General features: G+C 41.4%; 1 protein-coding gene across 1 annotated transcript; it reads right to left on the reverse strand.

The window, feature by feature from the left end:
• Positions 1 to 2006: 2006 nt before the first annotated feature.
• On the reverse strand, positions 2007 to 11331 carry LOC125980412 (RAS guanyl-releasing protein 1). Its single transcript, XM_049739454.2, has 17 exons — positions 11053 to 11331; positions 10403 to 10578; positions 7840 to 7945; positions 7146 to 7208; positions 6545 to 6676; positions 6291 to 6444; positions 5994 to 6167; positions 5478 to 5594; positions 5049 to 5324; positions 4628 to 4708; positions 4414 to 4518; positions 4225 to 4334; positions 3809 to 3953; positions 3655 to 3691; positions 3382 to 3507; positions 2587 to 2906; positions 2007 to 2513 (listed from the first exon to the last, which is right to left on the reverse strand). The coding sequence occupies exons 1-17, from the start codon at positions 11187 to 11189 to the stop codon at positions 2379 to 2381; spliced, it is 2394 nt and encodes a 797-aa protein (XP_049595411.1). The 5' UTR covers positions 11190 to 11331; the 3' UTR covers positions 2007 to 2378.
• Between the last annotated feature and the right edge of the window lie 19 nt (positions 11332 to 11350).

An 11350-nucleotide genomic window follows, 5' to 3' on the forward strand; every position in this document is an offset into this window, starting at 1 on the left:
TGCAGCAGCTCATCTTTGCTGAGCACTTCTTTAAAAAATGGGTTTATTTATTTTTAATACCTTACTCTGCTGTTATCCTCGCTGTTTTCCAGATACTTTGTACACTATGCATTTTCTTGGCAGGGATGAGAAACTTTTACACTTTAAATGTTTCGAATTTTAGTATGGTGCCGCATTTTATCATCCATAGTTATTTAATTTTCCTCCTCTAGCGCGTGCATCACATCCCATAATGAAATTTAAATGAGATATGAGACAGCAGTTATGTTTCTCTTGGCGGACAACCTCTTAAGGTTAATGAAATCATGTCTTCATGCAATACTGGCTATTTCAAGTCCTTCTCCTTTTGATTATCACTACAAGCTCCCACCGAGGTGCCCAAGCGGCTCCTTCGGCCATCATTACCAACCTAATGAACTCACTTTCATAATCAAGAGAATTAGAGCAGCTTTTGAAACTCCCCGTAGGCATTGTTGTTCTTTTGTGCTCAAATGTGTGTTCAAGGCACTTTGTCGTCATGGTGTTTTGTGTGCCGGGGGAGGATAAAGATAATGTTGCCTAATTAGCTTAAGAACACATTCATTTGATAGAGTTAACTTATCTTAATGATAAAACATAATGGGAATGACTTAGATGAGATTGTGAATAGTGGTTGTTAGGAATGAACAAAAGTGGTGCAGCAGCACATGTAGATAGACGTGATAGCAAGACAAAAGTGAGGAGCAAAAACGTCTGGAGATGAATGATTGCTTGTGCAAAATCATTTAATACTTTATCATGGTGGCATTGTAAAAACAAAAAATAGTTTAGATTTTCTTTGGGGTGCTAGATGGGTGGTTCGTCAAAACACTGAAATCTTTTTGGCTGTTTTATAATGCAGCATTTCATTTAGCCCGCACATGTCCTTCACGCTAAATAATATTAGCTTGTCTAGATTGTGAGTTGCATATTGATTTTTAATTGATTTATTTGTCAATATGCCCACCAAAATTCTCATCTTCAGCATGGCGTAACTGCCTTTTTAAAGATGCGTATAAAAGAGCCTTTTTCCATCAGCCAGCCATAATAATTACAAACTGTTCAGTATCAGCGTGAATGCAGCCTGCTGGACTCGGGCCAATGTTATTTTCTTCTTTCCCATTCAAATTGAACTAAATGAGCTGTCAGAAACGCTATTGACTTGCGAGGTGCTGCTTTATACCTCAGAGGCAATTTTGCACACGACATTGCTGGAAATGTACACACAATGACTCTCAATGAGAGCTTTCGGTTGCTTATTATGGGATGAAAATCTGTGATAGGAATTTACACTTTCACTATATCACACTGCTAAAGAAAAAAGTTATTTGGGGACTTGATGTTGTATTTGTTTTCTCAAGTTACTAATTAATAAAAAAAAAATATTTAATTTAAAAATATTTTTTTAATTAATTGAAAAGGTTTCTTCAAAAGCACTGATGGAGTGAAGACGGTATGGGATTTTGTGAGAATACAGCGCCCCCTACTGTTGAAATGGAAGAACACAAGTAGGACATTTTACGCAGAATGCACAGCATTTATTTTTAACTAGAAAGCTCACAAATACTGACATGAAAAATGAGATGTAACTTAACAACCCCCCCCACCCTCGCCGTGGCACTTTCAAGAAACACAAACACCACAATTTCCATTTACAACACTGACCATAAAAATTAAAAACAAAAGTAGCGCGTACAAATAAGCAAAAAACACATCTAACAGAAGGTGGGCCTACCAAAGTACAAAACAATTTATCATTTCACGCTTTATGTGAACTGTGTAGTGTTTCACACAATAAAAAGATGCACTTAGTCTGTAATGAAAGGCAATTGAACTGCAATTATTAGGCCTACCCAATATTTTTTACAAAATGATACTGTACATATTTCGCAAGCATGTTGCTGCCCAAATCTGATTGAACACCTTTTTTTTTTTATGGCACTTAGTTTTTCCTCTACTCCATTTCACCTCGCCAGGCAGGATTGTCGTTTACTAGCAAAATAACATTTTATAGACAGGCATGCACTGTGTTCCAGCAGCATTTAAACCGCCACTGAATAAAAATACAAATTTTGTTTTTTTAAAGCACATTAATTCCCCAAATGAACAGTTAATACTGTTATGTTGCTTTGGTGAGAACCCTTCATCCCATTAATTCAGGCAACCAGCACTAGGTGACACTATCACTCTGCAAACAGCTTCCTGTGCATTACAGTGATTTGATTTAATTTCTATAATTAACCTCATTCTGCAGTGATGTTTGATTTAAAAACAAAATACAGCAATACCCTGACTGTGTGTATTATACTCTGTTAAATGTTAAAAAGCTGGTCTGATGATACCGTATGTCCTTGACGTGTCTAGTAGGGTTCTTCCTCCTCCACAGGATGGAGCGCGTGCCTCTTCAACAGTGTCTTTAACATTTCCACTTCCTGCTCGGAGTCCTTCAACTTACTGTGTAGTGTCTCGTTGGCTTTTTGGAGCCTCTCGTTCTCCTGATTTAAAAAAAAAAGATTTATAAGTATCGTGGTGCGTTCAAGTACCATTAAACAAAAGTGTGCCACCCACTGATTGCAAGGCTTCAGTGATGGATTTGTTGTCTTCTTCTGGCTCTCGGGGTTTCTGTACAATAGAAATTCGGTTCTCCCATTTGGCGCAATGGCGCTGTTTCCTCTGCAGCAGCGGGCTGAGGCACATTGTCGAGGGAGATAATGCCACCGGGCCCAGAAAAGAGGGATGAGGGCGAGTGGCATCGGGGGACAGCGGCGGACCCTCGGTCTGAGTGGCGCTGTGGACCTGGTTTTGCCTCAAATGGGAGGTGACTGGAGAATCTGGACTCCAGCATTTGTTGTTATCAGGCGGGTATTGGAAAGGAAACTCATCTGAACCTGAAGAATGAGATAGTGGTTGGGGCGTGTTAGTATTATTGGATGTTGAGGTGGCAAAATAATGCATAGTCGGCATTTATTATATTGAGGTCAACACAAAAAAATTGATTGATTAAAGTAGGGCAGCATTTTAATTGTGTAGACACAGAGAAAAGATTGTGGTCTAAGAGGAAGGTCATGAATGCAAAACAAAATGACTCAGATGTGTCAAAATGCAACATTCAATTTTTTTGCATGTCTAACCTGCAGCTGAATAATGCAAATTTCTTGTCGCAGGTGGGCAGCTTGTAAGTAAAAAGAAAAACAGCTAGAGGGAAACCACCCACCCATAGCAGATAACCTTTTCGACTCTTGGAAAAAAAATAAAAACAAAACGTAAATGAATCTGCGATTCTATGCGCTGCCACCGGGTCGCCATTTGCGTAAGTCCTGATAATTAATACCATGACGGGATAAGTGTGGTGCCCTGACCCACCCTCCGAGGTTCCCGTGGTAACAGGCGTGGTACTGTCGGTGATATTGTTGTTGTTCATTTTGATGTTCTTCTTGCACTCAAAGGCCACCTGGTCCTTACACAACTTGTGGCAGTTCATCCCGCAGTCTGTGAGAAGGCAAAAAAGTCAAAACAGGAACTGTGTTTTATTTGAGGATGGAGCTTTTCTATTTCCTCCAATTAGATTGTGCGAATGGTCGTTATGTCGAGGTTCCCACCCTGAAGAGACCTCGCATGAGTAATATCCGAAGTTACCTTTGCATTTGTAGCCTTGCTTGATGACTCCCCACAGCTAGAAAGAACATACAAAAAGCCAACATTTAACTCATTCACTACAGTTCTTTGACGTCTATAACCGTCAATGGCACTGAATGGGTTAAGATGATTTTTTTTTTTTTTTGTGACTTACTAATCCCGAGCAGTTGTCGCAAAAGGTAGGCTTCATATAAGTGGTCTCCTGAAAGTTATGAACAAAGCCCAGGCCCAGTTTGGAGCAGATGACACTGGCCCGCATGAAATAAGCTGTGATCTCATCTCTGTTGACGAGTCCTTCCCTGCACAAACATATTTAAAAAAAAAAAACTGTATTATCAACAAAACATACTATTTACGCTGATATTTTTTTTTGACAGGGACTGCCTGATTTTTTTGTGGTTTTTGAACATCGTGCAGTCTCGGCGTGCAAAAAAAAAACACTCGAAAGTGGTGAGTTTATGGTTAGTTGTGCAGCTACTTGATGCTTCCTGTTGCCGTACGTCTCACTACAAATACCACTTTGCTCTCCCCTGCAGCTGCAAACGAGCGTGCGACCTTCCGAGCACTTACTTGTCTTTGTCCATGACACAGAAAGAAAAGGGGAAACTGGCCGCAATTTTCTCAAAGTCGTCTTGAGAAATGAAGCCGTTCTCGTCGTGATCGTAGTTCTTAAACACCGACTTGGAGGGGAAGAAATAAAGAGTAAATTAAATAATGCCCCCAATACAAAAAAAAAATAAAAAAATAGTAAAGACTCACATCCACCATTCTCTGCACATGTTTGCTAATAGTCCGAGGATCCGGTTTTGGAGTCACTCCGGATACCCAGTCGACAACCACTGGAGGTCTAGAAGGAGTGGTTGGCTGATGGAAAATGAAATTATCATTGATAAATAAGTTTTTTTTCTGTATTAGCTTCTCAAATGTGACCATAGATGTACACAGCTCAGATTGTGGGTGTTAAATGACTCACAGGGGCTTTACAGTTCTTGGGCTCCCGGGCGTAAGACAGTTCGTAGATATCATCTTCGGTATAGTAAAGGTCCAAGGACAGCTGAGAGACAGAGAGAGAGAAAGAGAGAGAGAGAGGATTGGTCACATTGTAGAAGAGCAAATTTTCAAGGACGTACTGTATTCATGCAAAACACTGCGAGGATGACACACAAGTACAACGTAGCAATTTGAATTCCCTCTCATTCACACTCGGTTTGCCACCCACACACACACACACACACACACACACTCATGGATCATAGACTCTCATCTCACCCACACGCATGCCAACAAACCACATGCTGGAATCGAGATAGCCGCAAACGATTACTTTGCTAGTCACCGATGCTAGTCACGATTAATCGGCTGATCGTATGTAGCGTGTCGGCTATGAAATATACCGTGAGGAGATGGACCAAGTCTTTGTTGGCGTCCAGCCTGGGTGGGATCTGCTGGAGCTGCATCAGCTCATTGATATGACTGTAGAGCGCCTGCAGCTTCTGCACGTTCACTTTATTGTCTTCCACATAGTTCGGCATGGCCTCGTTCACTGAAATCAGGTCTTTGAGGTGCACGCCCAGGATGGGGATTTTAAAACCTGTACACTTGTTGTATGCTTGTCTGTAGTTATCAAAGTTCCTGCACGACGAGAGCAGATCTGTCATTTCGTTTAACACCTGAGGAGGACAGGAAGGACACGTTTACTCCAGAAATAAGCCAATGCAAGTATATCATGCATTTATTATTAAATTAAATTAAATTAAATTAATGTGTTCTTATTCAATACAACCCACGCTTGGTTTTCTTCTGCTTTTGTGATTATTCATTACCTTGATGACCTCATTGGGTACATGAGAGGCGGTGTCCTTCAGTCTGGAAATGGAGCTGTGACAAAGCCCTCCCACCACCGCCATTAGCGTGTTGTAGTTGTGCATGAGGTGTAAACCCTGGCGGACGCACACAGACACATACAAGGTCGTTCAACTGGACACGGCGCGATCCATCGAGATCCAAAACACAAAGCTCGGGATTGTGTTTGTAGTTTGAAGCGATGATAGGCACAAGTTTCAAGTACTTCTGGTTATGTAATACATAAAACGGCAGTTACATAAACCACTTATATTGTTGTTGCTTTTTCACACCGTCTCTCTCCTTTTTTTTTTTGACTCAAAGCATTTTCAAATCTCATCTCAGCTCTCTAATTCCTGCTGTCACTGGAGAATGATGGTGTGAAATTTGCAGGCTGCTGATTTAATGGTACGAACCAGCGCAGGCTAGCAGTCCCGCCGACAACTGAGAAATATTTTCAAACGCTCAGACTCGCAGTGATTTGACTGAAACTCTACCTTGGCCACGTGGATGAACTTGGTGAAAACTTCGGCTCGAAGTTGAGCCGTCGGCCTGCTCAGCACCATTAGTTGAACCCACTGGGAGACCCCGTTGCACAGAGCAATGGAACGTTCCATCCCTGGGATGTCTTTCATGCAACAGTTGCGGATGTAATTCTGGTAGTCTATAAACTGGCGGTGAGAGTAGAGAGTAAAGAGGTGAGAGCAAGCAGCTTGACGTTTCCTTTGGAAGGAAATCTGCACCTTGCTTGCAAACCCCCCCCCTCATTTATGCTCTTATGAGCGTGCACTTACGGAAATCCTGCAAAATGATTTAAACTCCAGGAAGGTGAGATGCTCGGCCAGTTCAATGGGCTCCAGGTGGTCGAAGAGAAGAGATACCTTCCTCTTTTTACTGCTGTTGGCTTTAATCTTCTGGCTGGCCTTCCACGACCAGTCTCGCTCGTTTCTAGAATACACGATGGCAACAAATCGTGACTCGATTCATTTTTTTTTTTCCCTGACTGTCGTGTTCAAGCCTCTCAGTTGACAGCTGGTCGCACGCTTACATCCATTTGGTCTCGAGAAGAGAGCAGAGATGCTCCTGTCCCTGCTCCCTGATTAGATCTCGGAGCTGGTCCAAGCTGTCTGACAAGCTGTGGTGCAATCGGAACATCATCCAGAATTCCTGAATCCAATGCCTGGAGGTTAGAGAGGACAATGTGTGTGACGGTGGCTCAACATAGCAAAGTGTTCAATCAATTAGCGTTGCAATTAACGATTATTTTGGCAATCGATTAATTTGTCGATTAATCTAGGAATCGGATCTACAAAATCGTTTTAATTTTCAAGCTATTTTTTAAAAATGTGTCAATTCAATGTGACATTGAAATTAACGATAATCAGTTTTGATTATGGTAGAAACGGTCAAAAAATTTTATCATCGTTTTCCAAAGTAAAAGCACATTTTGTTATTTTGATTCAACCCAATCAGTCTGCTTTCATCGATGACTACAGAAATTAGATACTATTTATTATTGAGAAATATTGAGCAACAAAATATTAATCGATTATCAAAGATAACCATTGATTAATCTGGTAATCGATTAGTTGCCGATTAATCGATTAGTCGTCACACCTTTAATATCAGTGTCCAATAAATGAACAAACCTGACGAAGTAGCAAATTCTCTGGCACTCTGCCGGCTGCTCGTTCTCCACGGCACTTTTAAACGTAAAGCTTCTGGTTAAGGATGCCGAACAACATACGATGATCGTGAAGCGGCCACACAAAAAGAAGATCAAGACAAAGTGTGATGTGACTCCCAGCCCTCCTAAATAAACGGACTGACATTTGGCAGGAATCATCTTCAAGTGATGAGCATAAAAAGGCTAATGGCGTCATGGGAACAGAAGATGCGCCTACGCAATCCCAAGGCCGGACTGTGATGAGGAAGCCTGTTAATGGCCCCCGCGTCTCCTCCCTGATCATAACACACTCTCAATCTATCTGATGGATTCTTCTGGGGCCTTTGGGTTCTCAATGAGAGGGTTAAAAATAGCAGAGGGACATTTGTTATTGTGCTCGCTGACGTGGTTTGTGCGAGCGGGTTCCTCTTTAAGCTGTTTATATATAGTTGAAGAGGAGGAGTTGCGTGTACACGGCCCTCAAAGAAACAGAGGTAATTAACACCTGAAACCGCGACACGCTCCTCGGAGAGGATTTGTGACGGTTCCTGAATGGAGGCCGAGACCCAAAGCCCTTCACCGGCGTTATTATCCCAAGCCATGTGATTGGCAGTCGCTCTTGACAATTAAATATGGCGTACGATTCGGAATGTATCTGTGACGTTGCGGAAGGATATAGATCGGTGAGTTTTTCCAGGAGGTCGCTGGAGGAGATGAGAAGGCGATGCATGGTCAGTGTGATGTTCAACAAGTGGCTGCGCTCACTTGTGTAACCATCTGAATCTGGAGGGAAATAAAAAAAAAATAGATAAACCTGAGTGTGGAAATGTGGATATATTGTTTGATGCAAAATGTCAAGTTATACCCGCAGGGGAAAAAAAAAAAAATCATCAGTGACTCATGATCGTCCTTGTTTCACAAAGGCAGAATCTGTGTGATTCATCACAACTGGATTAAAAGGTGTACAAATGCGGCGTGCAGCAATAGTCAGTAATCATCGCCATGTAAAATCAGCAAGCGTTTCAAATTTTGTGTAAAAAAAATTCGCTCCGTTTGATAACAGCTGGTAGGAGGAGGATTTATGAAAATAAAACTATGGTTTGATTTGAAATTGATCAAATTCATTTTAGTGATTGACAAATAAATAAATAAATAAATAAATAAATAAATAAATAAATAAATAAATAAAATATACTATTAAATTAAATTAAATTAAATTAAATTAAATTAGGAATCACACAATACTCGGGTGTTGTAACTGGAGGATTTGGATGATGTTGTGTATGCAAATTTTTGCCATCCCTTTTTCCCAGGCGGGGGTTTAAACCACTGATGGAGACACTCTAATAAATGATGTCATAGAGGCCATTGACCTTTGGAACTACGTATGTAGGCTTACATTTTATGTTCCTCTTTTCCACCAATTTACACTCAAGCACTTCCTCTATTGTCATGACAGACACAGACAAAGTAAAAAAAAAAAAAAAAATCCACCAAAACCACACAACACCATGCTGTGCCACGTTCCAATTTCAGAGCGTGCAAACCTTTTCCTGACCATTTATCTTCTGAGAAAAACCGCCGTTGCGGTGAACACAGAGAAAAGACACTCGACGAGATGACAAAAAAAAAGCATCACAATAAGCCCAACGTTTCAAGCGTTCCATCTCCTCAGGAGAATTTAAGACACACTTTTATCACCTTGGATATACTTGGCACTTCCATGGCAACACATTTTCCAATCTGTGTTATCTGTAAGCAACCAGCCTCTCCCGGCTGCTCTCTCATATCCTGCTTGGGCAGTATTTCCGTTGGTGCCACTCCGCCATTACCTGAATTTTCACTCGAAGCTTCCATTTCATTTATTTACTACTTTTATAGCCACCACAAGCATCAAAGTGAGATCCATAAATGGACAACAGGAAAGGGATGATTCCACGGAAGGTAAACAATGACCCCATGCTTGTTTTGACAACCACTAAAGGGTTGTTTGTTGGGAGTAAATCCCTTTTGGGTTATCTCACGACGCTTGGAAAATTAGGAAAAACGCCCACGGTGGTGGAAATGCACTTTTAAGGTTATCTTAGATGCTCATCAGCAAACTCCAAATCTGCGTGTGGCTTTTTCCTTCTTTTGAGATATTATCAAATGGAATGATGATCCTTTTATGGTTTTCCTTTGAAATCTGATTAACATTTAGACTTGAAGGGAGGTGGTCCATGTTTGAAAATAGAACATGATGTAAGCTTTTTTTTTCAATTGTTTGAAATAATCCAAGTGGATGCTTATGGTTAAAATGAAACCACTCAAAGCACAAAGTAAGCGATGATGTCAGTGGATATTGATCGACGTCTCACAGCGGAGTGTTCTTCAAAAGCCGGTCACCATGCGAACGACGCTACGTGAAGTGTTGACCTTTAGGCTCAGCAGAGCCTGAAGGTACCATAGGGTCACTTTTCAAATAACACTTGCCAGCACGCTTATATCGGAAGAGCAGATGAAACTCGCCGACCTTTTTTTTTTTTTTTAAATAATTTTTCATCCACAGATATTCCTAAAACTACACACTCACGAGCAATACAACAAATGTTGACGCTCCCTAAAGTTCTATTTCCATTTTTAAATTTTTGGTCATTTTCATGCTGATATTTTATGTGGCAATACAAACTTCCACCTGGTTGTAGCTCGCTGCTGACGACCGCTCTTTATGGGATGCCCTTTTATGTGCGGCCCATTGTAACGCCTCCCCCATTGCTCCATTTGCGTAACCAGGGCAACGGCACTTTGAAAGCTTCTCTTTCCAGAGATATAATCACCAAAACTCAGAAAGCTCTCCTGACAACTTAATGAAGCCAATTATATTGTCTTGATTGATCCAACCTACTCAACCAACCTGCGGTGCGCTCGTAAACACCTTCCCTGCCTGGATAAGGCAAAAACATATCAACATCTGCAACATAAAATCATACCGGAATCAATCTGCAGATTGTAGTAAGATGACTGCGAGCCAAATCACAAACCTACTTCAACAACAAGTCATCCAAATAAATATCTAATTGAAATTGCAAGGGAAAGTCAAAATAAAAACAGAAAATGTAGTTGCATAAGTGTGCACACCCTCTTGGATTTTACTGTGTTGAAAATGGACTGATCATATTCATGTTGAATGCGAGTCAGCAACAGGGGTGTTTAGACTTTTGAAACCGCTTCAACATTAAAAACATGTCAAGGAAGGCTTACCAAAGGCCTGCAAACAAGCCTGGATCAGCTCCTCCCAGCTGGCTCCTTTGGCGAGATGGCCTATTGACACTGTGGGTTTCCCCATGGGGGTCTGGACCTGACCTGGCTTGTGGAATTTTTTAGGACGTCCTGGAGGGGAAACTCTCGACCTGGGGCCGGATCCTGGGGTCCCTCTCCTTTTTGGAAATAATCACACACAAGATCGCGTCAGATATTTCTTCTGAATATAAAAATATAATATATTCTGCTTCTATGCATGCAGTAGTTCCCCTTAAATACAAAGTGTGAGTATTTTTTGCCGCAACATCCATTGCACAAAATGCAAAGTACAAAAGATGGCTTTTGTTTAAAGGAACTCCCGTGAGATAGTGTGCATTGTTCTCATTTCCTTCCTCCAACTGTGGGAAATACCACTTAATTACGGACATCCACTTTAGCTTGATGGCTGACCGGCAAATACTAATCTTTTTTTTTTAACTAAGATGAAAAAGCAACATTTCTTAAATCTTATGCTTTTATTTTTGCTTTAAGAGCCTACGTATAGACAAAATATGCATACACACATGAAAAAGTAAATATACAGAATTAGTAACGGAAAGAATTTGAAAAAGAATTCAATGAAAAGACTCAAATCTTCGTGTGACACTTACGCATCGTCTTTCCCTTTGTCGTCCGCGGTAATACTTTCACTTTTGTTGTTGTCTTTTGATTGACAGCCCATGGCGAGGTACTGGGCGACGAGAGGCTGCACTAAGCTGTCCATCTGCGTCCTCCTCGTTGGGAGCATCTGATCACTGTGCTCGCCACACCGGTACTCTTAGCAGCATGCTGCGCACACACACGCACACGCACGCACGCACGCACACTCGTCAATGGACGTGACACAAGCAACAGGCAACATTCAGACGCAGCTTGTCTGTGGGCGGGAGGCAGGCTGCACTGTGGCCG

This window comes from Syngnathus scovelli, chromosome 14, assembly GCF_024217435.2.
Source record: "Syngnathus scovelli strain Florida chromosome 14, RoL_Ssco_1.2, whole genome shotgun sequence".
Classification (NCBI taxonomy): Eukaryota; Metazoa; Chordata; class Actinopteri; order Syngnathiformes; family Syngnathidae; genus Syngnathus; species Syngnathus scovelli.